At 38.4% G+C, this 18,389-nt stretch overlaps 1 protein-coding gene across 1 annotated transcript; it reads left to right on the top strand.

Moving 5' to 3' along the window:
* Positions 1 to 14,421: 14,421 nt before the first annotated feature.
* Positions 14,422 to 17,354, top strand: LOC135247345 (homeobox protein HMX3-like). Its single transcript, XM_064320683.1, has 2 exons — positions 14,422 to 15,158; positions 15,654 to 17,354. Exons 1-2 carry the CDS (start codon positions 14,870 to 14,872, stop codon positions 16,262 to 16,264), a joined length of 900 nt encoding a protein of 299 aa, XP_064176753.1. The 5' UTR covers positions 14,422 to 14,869; the 3' UTR covers positions 16,265 to 17,354.
* The last annotated feature ends 1,035 nt before the right edge of the window (positions 17,355 to 18,389 follow it).

Here is an 18,389-nt window from a genome sequence, read left to right on the forward strand (position 1 = left end):
TTGACAGTTCTGTTCAGTTTTCAAGACTGTCCAGCTATACAGACAGAATTCGAGTAGTTTGCAGAATTAGACTCCAGGTGTTGTTTAGATCTCAATGTTAGATATTAGTTTTAAACATTACCACTGTGCCTTCAGAATATATTCCGCTACATTTGTTTGTGTTAAAGTAACACCATGAAGCTACAGTTTAAAAAAATGTGAAATTTGAGTCCCTCTCACATTCATGTGTAAAGGCAAAATTCTGGACTTCTGAATTTCATTTAGTAATATTCTGTCAACAATATTCATGTTACCACCTCTGACTTAACATATTTTGTTGATATTTTAATGAAATCCACATCTTTTTGTGCCATTTGATTTTTTTCTAATGTTATTAATAGATATTCGTTTGGGATGTTGGTCTCTGGTGCAGGTGCAGCAACTGTCAAACCTGGCTCCTGACATTAGGCCTGCTTTGAAGTACTATTTTAAACTACAATGAATACCATCCAGACCCAGTCAAACGGCGTAACATGGACGACAGTGGCAGTTTACTATCATTCATTTGAGGATCCGAACCTAAGAACTGCAGGCAACAAATAAAGCGGATGATGTAATAGCTTTTGACCATATCAGTCAGACACAACTTGAAATTAAGTGTCCAGTTTTGAGTTACTATGGCCAAATGTAATTTGTACAACTTGAAAAGTGGGGACATTTTTCTCGTGTGTCACCTGATAACCATAGCTCACTTTCCTGAATGATATTTCTGAGCCTACAGTCACCTTATTACGAGTATTTCACTCACAGTAACAGAACGGCTTAATGGATTGCCCAGCCCGTCCAGGGATAATTTAGTAACTGCTCCCGCCCATTTTAAAACATTCTTGGTCCACTGGCCAGCGGCCTGTGTGATTTCAGCTCTGAGCCAATGCATAAAACACACTTATGTCAGACAAAACAATGTTCACTGTGACAGTTCCTCTCATTCATATTTATTTTGTTTGTCATCAGTCTTTCATGTTGTTGTTTTTATTTTTGTGATTATTATTAGTATTAGTAGTAATAGTAGTAGTAGCAGTAGTAGTATTACCGGGTTTCATGAAAACAAGTGGAAAATGATTCCTTTGGGGTTGGGGCTGCTAGAATCATCCAGATTCCCGAGACCTGTTTGCCTTTTTTTATAGATTTAAGGAGACATCCAGTCCAGCTACGTAATTTAAACTATAATAGCACTTAGCAATAACTAATCATGGACTTTAATACGCAGTGCATTCATGCCAACATGTTGAGTTCAGCTCATTTTAGTTCATTTTTTATGACATGTAATATTGTAGAAACACATTTTAGGTTTAAATATGTAGAAACACATAAAAATACAAACAAGTGTTACTGAAATTAATGGTAATGAATGCATGACATGTTGCAGCTCCTCCATGGTTTCATTAATCCATGAGGAAGCCTAAGTTAATGTACTGGACATAATCAAAAAGCATTTCTCTTAATTTACCTACAAGAAAAGTGAAAAGACAAAACAAATAGATTTCTACTTGGTGACTGTTAACATTAGTCGTGTGCAGTAAGAGAAAGCAGGTGCGTAGTAAGAGAAAGAGTGCACTGCACACATACGCAGTACGGTATGTACACGTTGCTGTGAGGTGAAAGACTAACTGCACAGACTCTTTGTTTGTGTGGTCGTGTGTGCTTGTTACCTGTGCTGCAAAAGCGTAGGCCTGGTGTCGGTGCGCGAGAGCGAGGGATTCGCGCAGAAGGGAGAGGTTAATGACGGCCGTGATGGAGGCATGGCGGACCGCGCGCGGCTCCTGCAGGCATCGTTAGCCAGGAGATGACGGGAGGGATGACTGACCCCCGACCTTATCGATCGGCCGCGGCCGTGTCCAGCTGGGCTCCGGCAAAACCCAGTCAGCTGGAGAAGTATTTAAAGGGAACGCGCCGGGCAGCCCGGCTCCGGGCCCCATTAATTACATTTTTCACCTGTGACAGTGACAAACCTGCCACGCCACACTGCAGTTTATTAGGGTCACTCTATAAAACACCCAGACATATCTCACCTAAAACCCATCTGGATGTGGATGGGAAAAGAAGAAAAAAAAAAAAAAAAAAAAATATATATATATATACACTTATACAGTATATAAAGAAAGAAAGAATATACAGCATGTTAAGACTATTAATCTATCAATGGTTGGGCTAGACCTCTATTTAGCCTGAAGTAAGGATCCCGTTAGATTATTTGTATTGTGAGGTAATGTAATATAATTGCGAAATGTTTCTGATATTTGATATGGCAAAAAAAAAAAAAAATTATCAAATAAATATGAAAAACACAGTGGAGGTCCACTTTCTCTTTGATTCAGTGTCATATCAACCATGTCCACAACTTGAATGCAAGATCCTTGCTAATGTTTTCTGGCTGTTACAGCCGTTGTAAGGGTGTGATCTCACAAGCACAGTGGAAAAGCTCCAAAATTCATTATTTACCACAAGTGAGTGTCAGTTCAGTGTGCAGAAAATGCCTTGCCACAGGTTGACTGAAAAAACACCATTAATAACATTAATAAATATTAAATTTCAAAAATTACCTCACTGAACAAACCCTGGAAAAAGTTACATGAGATGCAGTTTTACAAGTTACGTTATTTTGTATTCCCTACCCCACTTCCAGCAGAAAGAGGAAGAAATATAAGCTGCTTTGCTTTCCAAAAAGTGTTTGCTGAAAAACAATGTAAAGTACAAACTGATGAAAGGACAGAGTTTATTTTTTACTTAAAAATCGGCTTTATATAAGAGAATGTGGGTCAAATTTCAAAAACAGGTGCTTCTTTACAAGTACTGACCTTCACAGATTAATAGCAAACTGAATTTATACTGGCTAGGTTTCATAGCCTGAGCTGGGGTAAACCTCTGCAGAGCTGAGCTAGTTTATATGACCCAGTTTAATTTAATATTAAATATTGTTTAATCCATGAGTAGATTATCATTATTTTTATTTATTTATTTTTTAATTTATTTTTTATAAATGGGCAAAAACATGAATAAACATTAAAACCATATCAGGGAGAAAAGAGCAAAGTGTGAAAAATGAGTGTGGAGACCCTCTCCATTTCATGGCCCAGCATGTCAATAGACACTAATAATGGCCAATTGATGTTCTATGAGTACACATTTGTCATCTGTTAATACATGATACTGCTGTGTGCCTTGACATAATATAACAGAATGTGGATTGCTCCCATTGAGCAGCACCCTGTTTCCTTCATTGTCTGCCCCTTCCCTCCCACCCTCTCTCTCTCTCTCTCTCTCTCTCTCTCTCTCATCATCTTACCTGCATTCCTATCTCAAAGGAATAAGTATACAAATAGGACTAGGAGCTGTAAAAACTGCACCCTTGAATCATTAAGGATAAAAGACAAAAGACAATAAGACCCTTAATAAAACTTCCATTCTCAGTCTAAGAATACATTTCTTAAGAGTTCAAGAGATGGTAGTATGATGTTATTGAAGCCATTGTAGTGACTACACAAATGGTTAATGCCTATCCCCTCTCCATTGATTATTTTTAAAATCATGTCTTTAAGATTTTTAAGGGACTATCAATTCTTCATCTTATTGACTAATTGGAGCGTGTGACCTATAGCTTAATGCATGAGAATTGCTCGTTTTTCTAGATGTATCGGTTATACTAGTCACCAAATTCTCTTCTGGTGCAAAGCTCTTTTATCCAATACCTGCTTCTTGAGTAACACAGCACACTTGTTCCTCTGAGGAGAAATAAACTGAGGAAATATAACCTTTTAAAGAGAACTGAAAGTGTCGTAAAACGCTTGCCAATACGTGGAGCCCTTGTTTTCAAACAACTTCTGTATATATTGGCAAGCCCTCCCAGGCCTCCCTCTGCTGCGTTATGGAACGAGACGTGTCTTTCCACCTTCTCAGTGATATTCTTAATTATGCCCTCCAATCGTGACCCAGACAGGGGGTCCTTTGTTTGTATCAAGTTGATTTGTGGTCCTTCTGAGGGGACCTGTAATTTACGACCATAAATCGGCTAATGGTTAATTTGCTCCCTGCCCTCAGGACTTCATGGGGAAATCTGTGGAGCCAAAACTCCATGGAGCTCCCTCCTGTTGTGGGGGTGTGAAGGTGAATAATAATTAAAATGAACCCTGAAGATTCATTTATAATTGCTGGACTGAAAGCCTATTTTAGCTTACCGATAAGCAAAGCAGATGCTGCTTCTCTCGCCAACAGAGGATGAGATGTACTGTACATGAGGACGTGAGATTGATGCAGGCTGTTGACAGAAAAGAACCTGCCCCAGTTCCCATTTTCAGGTAGAATTTTTCCCAACCCCCAGCATGCTATATGTTTGCACACCCCCATAGCTGAAGAAGCCATGCATACTAATCGCATGTTGTAATAGCGCACTCTACCAAGCAGAAGAAGAGAGGGAGGACTGGGAGATGAAGAGCAAACAAAACAGCAATTGTCACACAAGTAGTTGCGATAATGTTTGTGATCTGTGGCTGATCTCCTCCGCCTTGCGTCACGCAGTCTAATCACAGGGTCACCCAAGTAGACTCCCGGTGATGCGTCCCATCTCAACCAACCCACTTGCTCAAGCACAAGTACTGAACACATTGTATTGTGTCCGCTCCCAGTCATTTGCATGCATTAATTCAGTTGCAGGATATCTGTTTGTACTCTGTTTCCTGGAGTGACTGTATCCGGCAAGGTTCTGACAGTTGTACTAGAACAGATACATGTTCTAGTACACAAGTAACAGAATCAAGTCCCAGAGGGCTGTAGTGTCCACTGTTTTTTGGTGTTTTTAAGCACCAGTGATCCATTTAAGTCATTGATTGGCGAAAACGCTCACACACCTTGTTCTCAAGGCCTTAACTGACTGCTGATTGACAGGAAACAAATATCTGCAGACACAGTCATCCTCCATGACTGTACTTATCAGACATGAAACGTGTTAGCAGAAGATCCTTCTATGTAGCTGGGATCTCTGGAGCAAATAGCAGCATTATCTGGTGCTGCTAAAGGTCTGACCTCAATGGACCTGTATACAACATCCGTCTATCATATTGTTTGATATTCTAGTTCAGTCCAGCAGACAGAGGAGAGACTCCAGCCATTTTCTGTGCCTGGCTAGAATGGGTGGGTAGGTTTTGCTTGGTTTTGTGAAGGTCACGGTTCGCCCTCTTGTGCTGGGGCTGAGATGTGTTATCACAGATGTTTGCAACAACAACAGTTCTCCTTTTGCCAAAAAATCAGAGGACCTTTCTGGGGTCAAATGTATAAGTTCCCAATGAAAATCTCCTTAAGCTGGTACTACGAGTAATTTCACAGATCAGAACATTCCCTGAAAGACCTGGTGATCTGAGGAACACATCCTACATTCCACACACTTCCTCACCCTGCTGAATAACAATTCTCAGTTCGCCAAGCTTTCAACTGTCAGAACTTCACCCTTATTTCTATATACATACAAAACAGCCCCTGTCAGACGTGCCACAGCATGTGTGAAAGTAGCCGATTTTCTTAATTCATCCCCTGGGAATGGATAAGTCTATCAATCTATTAAATTGGAAAGCCATTAGGTGCCCTGGTTTATGTGTTTCAAGCTGTTAACTAGACTCTGATTGATTGTTGTTCCTTTGATGGGATATGCTGATCTGATCTCACAGCGCTCGAGTTTGCAATATATTACACAACTCATTTCCTCCATTTAGGGGGAGAAAATCACACCTCCAGGCACACTGGGTAGCAAAGCCAGTGGAGCCGGGGACCTATTTTATGGCGCCATTTAGCTCGCAAGCTTTCAGCGATCCCCGGGCCTTCCCCGAAAAATCGAAGCATAATCAAGGTGTATGTTTAGAAAATTTATTGTTATAATTTTCCCTCATAATCTCTTCCATTTCCCAGTCGCCTCGGCGACATAGATCATCATCTAAGAGGAGAAAATGAATAGCAGTTTAAAATTTATCGGTCTTTGATTCTCAATTACGTGTGTTTATGACTTCATCTGTCTTCGGCGACTTCAACCTTTTCCATTACAGCAGAATATTATTTGTACGGAATCCATTAAATTCTCGCAGCAGACTCTAATGGCCGGGGCCGCAGTGCTTTGCAGAGGGAAAAGTTTTTGAAAGGTGGCTTTGCAGGAAAGCGTAGCTGTTATGACACCAGAAATTGCTTTATTGATGGTGCGCTCTCCTGCCTGCACATGCGGCCATTTGTAACCCAGCCCATATCTATATCCCGGCCTGACACTGATAAGAACCCTTCTGTTCCCCAGACCAGATTACACTGTGTAATGACACAGAGAGGCAGGAAGAATACGGATGGAGCTGTGAAATGTGGAGGGCCAGCTTGCATGCACACACGTGCATCTACACCCACACCCACACCCACACCTTCACCTGTACGCATGTGCGCACGTCGGCGTGAGTGTGTGTATGGCTGGTGGCGATGGGGCATTGTCTGGATTTAGCGCCCCCTAATGAAAGCGCAGTACTTTCACCCAATTCACCCAATGTCTCAGTACTTTCACCCAATGCCTCACCCATGGCCACTCAATCAAGAGGTAGACCGATTGTACAGCTTCCGGTATTTTATAGGAATCTTCACAGCTTGATGAGCACAGATGGGGGGGGGGGGGGGGGGCTATGTTTTTTGGAACCTTGACAGAAATACGTTTGCAAATCAGAAAACTTCCAGCAACTGTCAGTGTCCAACATCGTAAGAACAACAACAGGATTCGTTTAGATAGTTTCGATCTTCAAATGGAAATGATGTGCAAATGTGCCTGAATAAGGTTACTGTGTTCAAGGTCACCTTGAAATCACTGGGGGGAAAAAACAACAACGTTGGGATATGTTACACAAGGAACATAATATTTAAAAGAGCATGTTATCACATAAGATCTAAAACTCCCTGCCAAAACCATTTCCTGCCTCGTAGGCACGGTTGACCAATCAAGCGGTGGTGAGATGTTTGAAGAGACATGACGAACAGCACTTTCTCACCCTCTCAATGTCAGCGAGACGTCCCCGCTCCTCTTCAGCCTCACTATAGTTGAATAAACAGCAAGCATGTTGCTAATCACGCCATAACTCAGGACACCCTTGTCCTTCAGCAATCAATACTTAGACAATTACAATTAGGACACTTGGGTCAAAGAGAGGCCGCTCGAATTCCTCTACAAGTTAAGAGCGATGTTTAAACCCTGCAAATTTAAGACGAGACCTCCCTGACCTTCCAGGTTTTCAATGGTCCTTTTTACACGCTGTGGATGGAAAGAAGCCATTAAAACATAATGGCAGCTCACAAGTGCCATTAGGGTCAGCTGACATCCGAAGATTCAAATCGATCACGGTATCTGGAATGCAAATCTACATTAACCAATTTCTCCAATATTATTGCAGCACATATTCTCATTCACTAAAAATGCTTTTTTTTAATCAAAAAATAAACAGAGCTGTATGATGTGGCATCCAGATGTATTTACACAGTTCATAAACTGTACCAAGCAGATGAAATGCAAAAGAAGACATGCACATGTGTAAGCAGTCTTTTTGCATAACCAAATTAAATTGCGCACAATTTTGCTATTACTAACACTACACAAGGCAACAAGATGTTTTACAAATAGCTGCATTTTTAAAGCATGGTGAACACATGCATTCATATCTCTGCAGTTGGTACTTTGTCAATCCTTGTCTGACACTTCTCAGGGCTTTGACCATTTTTTCCAGGCACAATTTCAGTTTCCAGCTTCTTCAGACTTAATAGGTTTTTGATCATGAGCTACTTGCCGTTTATTCATCACGAGGATGTTGCAGTGGTAAGACAGGGCTTATGAATATGATCGGCATTTCAAATGGAACGAAAAATGTAAATAAATATTTTCTCTTGATCCAAGGTTACTTGTTATCATAACAAAAACAAATTGAATGTGTTTTCACAAATTAATTTCAGTATACAATGTGAACATCAGCAGGCCAAAAAGGTTCAAAAGGTGATTAGATGGAAAAGTGAAAATGCAAACCTAATTGCAATTCACTTCTTCCCAAGCTAACTGCACCCTTGGTTCAGCTGATCATGTTAATTCCAGCTCTGTATAAACCACTTTAGACGGATTGAGAACTGAGAGGGTATTTTCTGACGCCTACAGCAGTGAACATCTTGTGTGCCCTTACACAGGTCTAGCTGTTGGAGAATTTATATAATATGAAATAGTGCTGCATTATCTGCAAATGATTGGAATCACTAATGTCTGTGGCCGGTAGATACAGTGAGATTTTCCTTAAGCTACCAACAGCCTTCAGTCACGCATCACTGACCTGTAAAAATGGCAATTATGAAAATGGAAATACAGACAATGATGGCAATTATTGTTACCGTTCACCGTATCACCATTATTGTTATCAGCATTATTTTTTTTTTTTTAGTTTATCATTATAAGACTCCCAACATATGCTAATATTAATTCAATTACTACAGCAATTTGCCTGAGCTTTTGGTGAAGACCATAAAGATTTTAAATGTTGAAAAGCGGCATTTAAATGACGCCATCTTGAGCGTTGAGCGGTGCAAAATGCCAGCCACAGGCTTCTTCTGTGTTTCCCATCACACACTGCCCGCACACTTCTTCCCAATGCCTCTTCTTTGTATTCATCTAAAGTTACCATCACACCATTTTATGGAAAGCCAGAGAGAAACTCTAACCAGATATCAAAACAAAAAATCCATTGCAACGTCTCGAGGCAATTACTAATAAAAGTTATAGCGCGGGCCCGGGGTGGGCTGGGTTCAAATTTTTTATCATTCCAGTCATTAGATGGTGATGGATGTAGACCTATAATGTATCTAAACTGAGCCTTTTAACAAACCATGAGCAATGCCACCATTTCTGTGATAGAACCTGCTGACCATGTTGTTCTGAGGTGCCATTTGTCATTTTCTGTGTGAAATAATCAATAGCATGGCTTTGAAATAAATGACATAAAAGTCGAGCTACATTACATCTCCCCATGCTGGACCTTAAAGGCACAGAAATAGACCGATATTATTCTATAAAATAATGTACAAAGAATAATACTCCTTTTGCCTCTTCAAGGTATTTTTTTACAGTAAGTAAAAGTATAGTTTTTGGTTTTGCTATACATAAAAATGATTTGTATTCAGACAAAACAAAAGACTAAATTCACTGTGAAAATTACTTACTTACACTATAGCTCACTGCTAAAGTATTGAAACTGATGCATCTGTTATAGTACTTCATTGTCATATTTATCCAGCCTATTGTGTCTAACCACAAATAATGAGAAGAAATGTATTAGTATATCAAATAGCCACAAGACTGGACAGAGGGAACCAAAACAAAATTGGTTGTACATTTCACAAATTGCAATTTTCATGCATACAGCAGTTTTATAGCATTGCTTTTTTTATATAATTTATTGGGGCAGACAGCTTTCCTCAGAAATGTACAAACAACGCTACAAGAGAATAGTACATGATTTGGTAAAATTCAAATAAATGATTTGTTCATGTTAACAAATGCCTTGTTAGTTAATGCATGAACTCATGTTAGCTAATGGAACCTTACTGTAATGTTACCTGAAAAATAAATGTACGGCCATCGAAACATCCAATATTAATAAGTAATGCAATGCAATTCCTTCTAGTTGAGCAAGACTGTTTTCTAATTTCTACAAATATCATTGAATTACAATACATTATATTTCATTTGGCAGATACTTGTATACAAAGTGACGCACAATAAGTGCATACCGAAGGTCATTGGAACATCTACAATACACAGGTCCGATAAGGTACAATTCTCATTGTGTAACAGTTATTCATAGCCATGAACACATAAGTCCAGTTCACACAGTAAACATTACCCTCTGACCTAGCCTATGCTAAGTCAAATTAGGAGGCATGGCAAGCTACAACATCAAGATAATGATACAAAGTACTATATAAGTGCTGGATGGAGGACCATGTAACAAGAAAGTGGCACAGGAGGTAGGTGTGTAACACGAAAGTACTATAGGAACAAAGTAGAGGGATTTAAGTGATAAAAATGATCACAGATTGGGAGTGCCCTGCAGAGTGGTGACAGTTAGTTAGTTCAGGTATAGTCTGAAGAGATGAGTCTTCAGACCACAACGAAAGATGGGCAAGGACTGAGTGGTTACATGGTATAGCCTATTGTTAGAGTGCTGTGCATATAGTCATCATTTAATGCTTCAACAAAGGGCTGTTTTAGCTTGTGATAGCAATCTTTTTTGCCTATAGTCCAAGCTCACACGCATACTGGGTTCAACACTGCTATAATAGTGATGCTTTAGCTCCCCAGGGGTTACATTTACAATCAACCATCATAATAGCTGTGGTTCTTTAATAATGTCATAATTAGCATACTTCCTACTTAAAATGTACAAATTAGCAAATGCTTTTAAACTACTGTAGGTATATTCATCATGATTAGAAAATCACCACTAACGCTAATGATCACCTCTCTCTCTCTCTCTCTCTATATATATATATATATATAATATTTGTGTGTGTGTGTGTGGGGGGGGGGGTAAGTATTATACAGCATCTACTTAAAAACAAATGCAAAACAATTGTATGGCTGGTTTAATTATACATTATCTCAACAAAGCCTACTCTCACCCTGATCCTAACTGAACAGGGTGAGAGTAGGGTTGAACTACTCTATTAGTATTATCTATAGCATCTGCACATGTTGCCTTCACATAAAGTGTGAACTTCCTATGGCTCTAATAATACATATTCATTTTACTTGTGCTTTACTGTTCATGAGTTTGTTCAATCTGATCTGTTTTAATGTCCTTTACAAACAACTTAAAGATCCTCCAGAGACCAGCTGTCCATTCCCCCAAGAGTGACAAGCTGCAGGGTCAGTGGAGATTCTTATGATTTATTTTAACTAAGTGGGTCAGATCTTTACAATGTTTCCCAAAACTGCTAATTTAAGGGATCTCCAAGGAGGACCCTTTAGTGAATTCTTGAGGGAGTTGTGCCATCCTTTACCTTTTGATGGATGGCAAGGCAACATAAAACGAATTGACATGGAAGCTATCCATCGCTATCTGTTGTTCATTCATCACAATATGCTTATTGGCAGCAGTTCTTTCTGTCACTACATGTCAGAGTATTTGTGTGTTTATTTAATTCACATTTATGGTATCTGGGTATAATATATGAAAATATAAAGGCATAAGAGTAAAAAAAAACAATCATAAATAACTAAATGAAGACATTATTACTTATTCAGCACGCAATCAGCTATCAAGGTAGCACAAGTTTCTTTGTGAAACTTCGCTCTCAAGCTTGGAAAGCACATTTCAATCTTACAGATTAAATGGGAACTGCAGTGTGGTGGATCAAGCTAAAGAACTAGTTCTTGGTGTAGTGATATGCCTCCCAATCCCTAATCAAATTCAGTGCCAACTGCGGTTGTAGCTCCATGGTTGGTGCATAATTTGCTAATACATTCCCCAAAGGTTGCAGTCAGTAGGGCCCTCCCCTCCTCGTTGCCATTACAATGGCCTCTGACATTTAGATGCCTGCAGACTGACTGACTGAACTGCACAAACGTGTAGCTGTTGGATGGAAAGATGATGATGCTTTTCATTGTTCCCAGGGCTTTTTCAGTCAAACTGCTTTTAGCTATTATGTGCCATGCTTTTGGAACAAACTACAGAAGGAGCTCAAATTAGCCTGTTTCATATCAATGGCTGATTTTAAAAGCACCATACAAAACTCTGTAATTGAAGCACGTAAAAGCCTTGTGTGATAAAGCTACAACACCCAAATTCAATCTGTGATTTTTTAATTTTATTTTAATTTAATTTTTATTTTTTTTTACTGTATGTTTTATATGTTATATGTACCCCATTGTTTTACATAGACAATGCACTGGCTGTTACCTTAGCCAGGTCTCTCTTGAAGAAGAGATCTCAACGAGGCTTTCTGGTTAAATAAAGGTTAAATAAATAAATATAAAAAATGTGGCTGGCTGCATGTGCTTCAAAATAAGAGCTTGCTAATTAGCACCCTTCTGAACTGAGCACAATTGTAGCAGTGAGGTGGTACAGCATTTCCATTCCATTCCAATATGGAGAAAAAGAACAAAAGGAGTACAGAAATATGTTACAAAGTGATACATTTCATCATTGTATTTTAATTTTCTATTCTTCTGTTTGTTTACTTATGCCATGTGCATTAGAAGCTGGCGCCACATTTGCTCAGATATTGAGTTACAACGCTGGTTTTCCAAAGGTAAACACCAGGTGGGGCTCTCTCACTTGATTTTTTTCTCACCAGAAATTCACATTCTGTTGTTTTGTGACTGGAGGTATATGATTACAGTGCTTCAAGCTTAAAAGAGTGCAGTGTTTCAGTAAAATACCTCTAGCATGACAGATGGATAACAAAAAATTAGGATGTACATAATAATAATAATAATAATAATAATAATAATAATAATAATAGTAGTAGTAGTAGTAGTAATAGTATACGTAGTAGTAGCAGTAATAGCAATAGTATATCATTATTAGAATACACCAGCACACACAAAAAGACATGGAGTAAAAGTACAGATGCTTATATAATACATTTCATTTAACCTTTGCTGTTCTTATGACCCTGCTTTCATTTAAAGCCCTACTCTAAGTTATAGATATACTTCTGCTGAAAAGTGAAAATACTGCTGCAGTAATATGTGCAGATGAAAACAATGATTCTACGAGGACGAATGTTGCTACTTGGTGAAAGTAGTTGTTGAGTTAAAACAATGGGTAGCCAGAATGAATCACTGTAGTCAAAACAACACCACTAAATCTTGTGCTCAGTTTAAAGAAAATTGGATAAGTGAACAGCATATAAACACCATGAACAGCTAAAATCAAATAAAACTGTTAAATTATTACCCCGTTTACCATGCCAAAATGTATTCATGTTACATAAAAGGTTCATGAGATGGTCCTCGGTCTTCGACCTATATCTAACTGTGGGAGAGCCTGCATAAACTTCTCAGAAATAATGTATACTTATTATAGTTACTATATTTTTTGTAATAATATGAATCAAAGCCACACTATTCTTCACTAAAATTGTTTTTTTTACCAGGACAGTGATTAAAATAAATAGATGTATATCATGTAAATAATAATAATAATAATAATAATAATAATAATAATACACTGCACGTTAATGTTGTCATGTTAATTACATGTGATTTCAACAACTTTTTACATGATGATGTACATAAATGCTATGCATTTATAATATTTCCTAGTGTATGCTATTGGCTATAAGCTGTCCAGGTATAGCTGCTGTTTCCATTAGTGGTCAAACATGCTAAATCAACCAGCAAATTGCATTGTATAGCCTATACACACAGGGTGATTCAACAGGCACATTTCCATTTGGCCTATATCATACGTAATATATTTTTAAAATGTGTTGATCTCCACAATTGAAATACAATTTACGGATACTTCACATCCTATTAAGGAATTGTACAAATTAAAAATATGCAACTGTCATGATCAATAACATTAAACACGCTTTACCAACCAATGAGCTTCCATGGAAAAATTCAATCAAACCTCATTGGTTTATTAAGCGTGTTTCCTTCCTATTTTTGATTTGATCTACATTTGATTTGATCTGTAACATTTTTAACATAAGACGTGAGCAACTGTTCAATTTTTAATAAGTGTCTTGCAGATGGACGTCTTAAGAATTATATTGTTTTGGTAGCCTACATTTAGTAAACAGGCTTCTGTAAAACTGTTTACATTAATATGCTGTCTCTTTCAAGGAAAACGACACAGAAAATGTAGTTGAAATACAGACCATCTATTCAATTATAATTCTTCGGTGCTAATGTTTGAGCTGTGAATGCGGAACTGTGATGATGCATTTTTGAAATGTTTCTTAGGAGACTGCTATTCAGGGTCCTTGTGGGCTATAGACACGCTCACGCGCTCTGTGCGTCACTGTCATCGTTGTGGGTACCGAGACCACTTGTTTCCAATGCTGTAATGTATTTATTTATTTATTTATTTATTTATTTATTTATTTCAAGTCAAGTTATCTCGCTATTTTTAATTAAGGAGAAATGTGCTCGTGAATATTAACTTCGCCCGCAGCAATTAAATTATGTATTTATAATGACCAGTCAAAAAATACCAAAGAGAAATTAATCCTAGAGATTTATTCTCAAAACTACCTTGAAGATTTTAAATAACAATATGTAGCCTCTACGCTTCTAGTGGCGCTTAAGCAAAACCCACATCCCTTTGTACTAATAGCGTTGTCCTCATTTGCTGCCTAATTGGACTATATAAGACCAATAACATGCGAGTGCTGGCAGCCTATAGCCACGGCACAGGGTCTAGGGAGGGTGGACTTCGCTTCAAGCCTATTCTCTCTCACTCTCGCTCTCTTTCCCATTTCTTCTTTAATCCCATTTGCCATGGTACGTGCCCAATCGCCGTGTACTCAACGCATTTAACTGGGATGACATTTTTATTTCATCATTAGCATCTGGCACCACACCGACGCAGTGAACACCAATTCCATTTCTACTGAAGATCTTCGCTGTACCTGAATGTAGACTGAATACTACTTCAAATGTTGTTATTCACGTGTTATTTATGTAATTATCCGCAGAAGGAAGACTGAAGATACGCTCACTTAAGGAAGAGAAATTAAACGAACAATTTCCGTCTTTAAACTCACCCGTCTCGCTCTCTTTTGCCTTTCAGTTATTTATGGTCTGAGGTTATCGGACAGAAACAATCCAGCAGCGATGCCAGAGACAGAGCAAGAAACCTGTGCTCCCTCTAAGGACTCGCCTTTTTCTATTAAGAACTTGCTGAACTGTGACAACAAACCGTCGAAACCTAAACCTCTCCTTGCTTCCGCAAAAGGAGTTTTAGAAGGAGGTTTTTCACTCACCCAAGTGGGGGACCTGAGCTTTCCTCGTTTTGACATACCGACCCAGAGGTTTGCTTTGCCGGCGCATTACTTGGAACGAGCCTCAGCATGGTGGTACCCCTACACCCTGGGTTCGTCCGGCCATATACACAGGACAGCAGGTGAGATCTATATATTATCCACTTTGTTCTCCTACACTTTTGAAAATGATCGCACGGCATAAACAAACTTTTATGTCATGTATATTCCTGATATGATGCTTTTAGAAATGATGAATGCCAGTTTAACTACAGGATATTTGCATAGATTTATTCATTCTGTACGAAATTATTGCGTTCATAGCCTATCGCAGACACATGATTGTATGCTATTTAACTGTTAGGCTGAAGAGATTATTTAAATTTGTTCCCAATTTCTACAAGAGTATGAATTAATCTGCTGAATACCTTATTTTATTTACGTGTTAATTTAGTATAATTTGCAGATAATTCATACTCTCAATCGTGTTGCATTAATGAAATTCGCGAGGAAATTCTAAATAATTTCCAAAAAAGAAAATACTGTTCTGTGGTTTTATATGGCACGGGAGGGAGGATCAAATATGTAAACACAATTTTAGTTGTCGACGTTTAACAAAAATTATATTTCCATTCTAGCCGTGGAGAAGGCTAGTGTGAGGGACTCTTCGCCAGCTTCGGGTACAGACAGAGATTCGCCAGATCTTGTGCTCAAATCCGACCCAGATGCCAAAGAGGATGACGGCAGTAAAAGCGCAGATGAAGTCGTGCTGGAAGAGAGCGATTCAGAAGAAGCAAAGAAAGAGGACGAGGTAGATGACTGGAAGAAAAGGGAGGACAGCCCGGATAAAAAACCGTGCCGGAAAAAGAAAACACGCACAGTCTTTTCCAGGAGTCAGGTGTTTCAACTGGAATCGACCTTTGATATGAAACGCTACCTGAGTAGTTCGGAAAGGGCAGGTCTGGCGGCTTCTTTACATCTCACAGAAACTCAAGTTAAGATTTGGTTCCAAAACAGAAGAAATAAGTGGAAGAGGCAACTGGCCGCAGAGTTGGAGGCCGCCAACCTGAGTCACGCGGCAGCGCAGAGGATTGTGAGAGTGCCCATTCTGTACCACGAGAACTCAGCCTCAGAGACAGGGAACTCTACGGGCAACGTGCCAGTCAGTCAGTCGCTCCTCACCTTTCCCCACCCGGTATATTACTCACACCCCATAGTGACCTCCGTGCCGCTGCTGAGACCAGTCTGAGCAACACTGTTTTACCATTCAAGATGTAATTTATTCGTAATTACTTCGGCTGTAATTAATATTACAATTATTATTTTTGTAAGAAAAAAAAAAAAAAACAGAAAACAGAATGGCTTGCATTTTTACAGGGAACAACTGTATTCTCAGTATTTTTAATGTGTGAAATCATTTGTGCAATTCAAAATACATTCTTCTTTTTCTTTCCCCCTTCTTCTTCTTCTTCTTAATAATAATAATAATAATAATAATAATAATAATATCAGCCACCCTTACTTCAGCAAATGTTTCACAGAAAGACAATAGAAAGACCCATACATGAACAGTTAAGTTATTAATTGGAGGGCTATTTATCCTTTTATATAGTCATTTAATTTACATTGGTTCATCAAAATCATTCATAAAACTGATCCAGGAAGACATTTTATTCCATCGCAGTAAATTATTTCAATATACCTTATTTGTAAGCACTGTAGATAAATAATTTGGATGGATTACCAGTCGATTTTAAACGACACAAACCATGTAGCTATAACGTGCTTCGGTGTTTTGTATAAATGTGAACAATGGTTTGTTTATGAGGACAGATAGAATTGATACTCGTTGTTACTCTGATACTTGTGCAATACTGTCGGCTTCGTTAACACGCTGTACAGCAGTCAGCGGTGAATTGTGTTCTAGTACACCACAAAAAAAGAAAACATTATTCGAGGTCGATTCGGAAACGGATTACAGAAACGGAACAAAAAAGCACTGACGTAATTCTTTTTCTATTCCAGATCAAGCGCTTTAACCGGTGACAATCATTTTTTTGTATGTCTCAATTGTATAAATTATATGTAGCCTATCGTGTTAACGGACCGAATGTCTTTTCTTTTATTGGGATTTGGAATTTACTTGATCACAATAATTACTTGGTCTCAAATTTACTTTGTGATCTGTTAATAATGGAGTACACGTTCAATGTATATAATATAGCCTACAGGCAATCTAAGGAGAAGAGTCAGATGTTGGGCCCCACTTGTATAGGTTAAAAACTTCTTTTTATATTGTAATGCTGAATTAAGATGTGAAATAAACTGAAAATTACTTACCCAGTGTATGCCTACTTTAAAGCAACTTACGATGTTTGCTATGCAAGTGACTGACATTCTCTGGACATACCATGTGTAGATATTCAAGTGTATTAGCCTATATTCGCTAGTTGCTATTCAGGCGTTATTTAGAGTGTGGAAACGGTAGCATATAAGGTAGGCCTGCCAGAGAAATCTAATCACAATATTTTTTTCAAAAGTGTACCGTTTGGTGTTAGGCCTCATCTTTGCACAAACACGACGAGCGAACATTTACAATTAATAAGACCTAGCCTAATTGATCGAAATACAACAGGTGCGTTGACAGTGGACCATGCAGTAAAGGAGGAAAGAACGCTGTGATGATGATGATGAGGACGACGATGATGGTTATTATTATTATTATTATTATTATTAGTTTTAATTCTAATTCGCCTAAGTTTTTGTCCATTCGCAGACACATCGGGAAGATTACATACCTACCAATACAAAACACCAGAAAGGGCATATTGCGTTCATTATCCTTGGCAGAATCTAGCCACATTCACTCCTCATTTAGTTGAAGTTGCAATTCCCTTTTATCGTTTACAAGTAGTTTTGTATTACTTGAATGTAAATTACTTTTAATTTTATTTTTCATTAGACTTGAATTTAGCGTTGTATTTATCCCGTATTTATTCTTAGTCAAAGAATGTTCCACTTATTTTATGATAGAGTGACTCATGAGAAACAATATCATTAACATGTTAAGGTTTTCATAACAATATTTCTCTTCGTCAAAGTTGACACAGTAAATGAAGGGCCAGATTATTATTATCATGCACAAGAGCCTGTCGATAATAGTCGTCAGTGATGTCACATTACTTAGACATACTGCATTGACAAATTAACCTGAACTTTACAATGAACTACAATGTATATCAACACTAGTGTTGAACATTCTCCTCTGATAGAGTGTATGTATCCATGTTAGAATCCTACATGTCAGAGCGGTAATGCAATTCACTGCACTGGAAACTTACGCAGAGGCTGTGGGTTCCCAACTGGGGCGCTGT

This window comes from Anguilla rostrata, chromosome 2 (assembly GCF_018555375.3).
Source record: "Anguilla rostrata isolate EN2019 chromosome 2, ASM1855537v3, whole genome shotgun sequence".
In the NCBI taxonomy this organism is placed as follows: domain Eukaryota; kingdom Metazoa; phylum Chordata; class Actinopteri; order Anguilliformes; family Anguillidae; genus Anguilla; species Anguilla rostrata.

Excerpts from the sequence above, each read along its gene's own strand:
- LOC135247345 (XM_064320683.1), top strand. The coding sequence starts at position 14,870 with ATGCCAGAGACAGAGCAAGAAACCTGTGCTCCCTCTAAGGACTCGCCT. Across the intron at positions 15,159-15,653 it reads CCATATACACAGGACAGCAG|CCGTGGAGAAGGCTAGTGTG; the intron begins GTGAGATCTATA and ends TTTCCATTCTAG.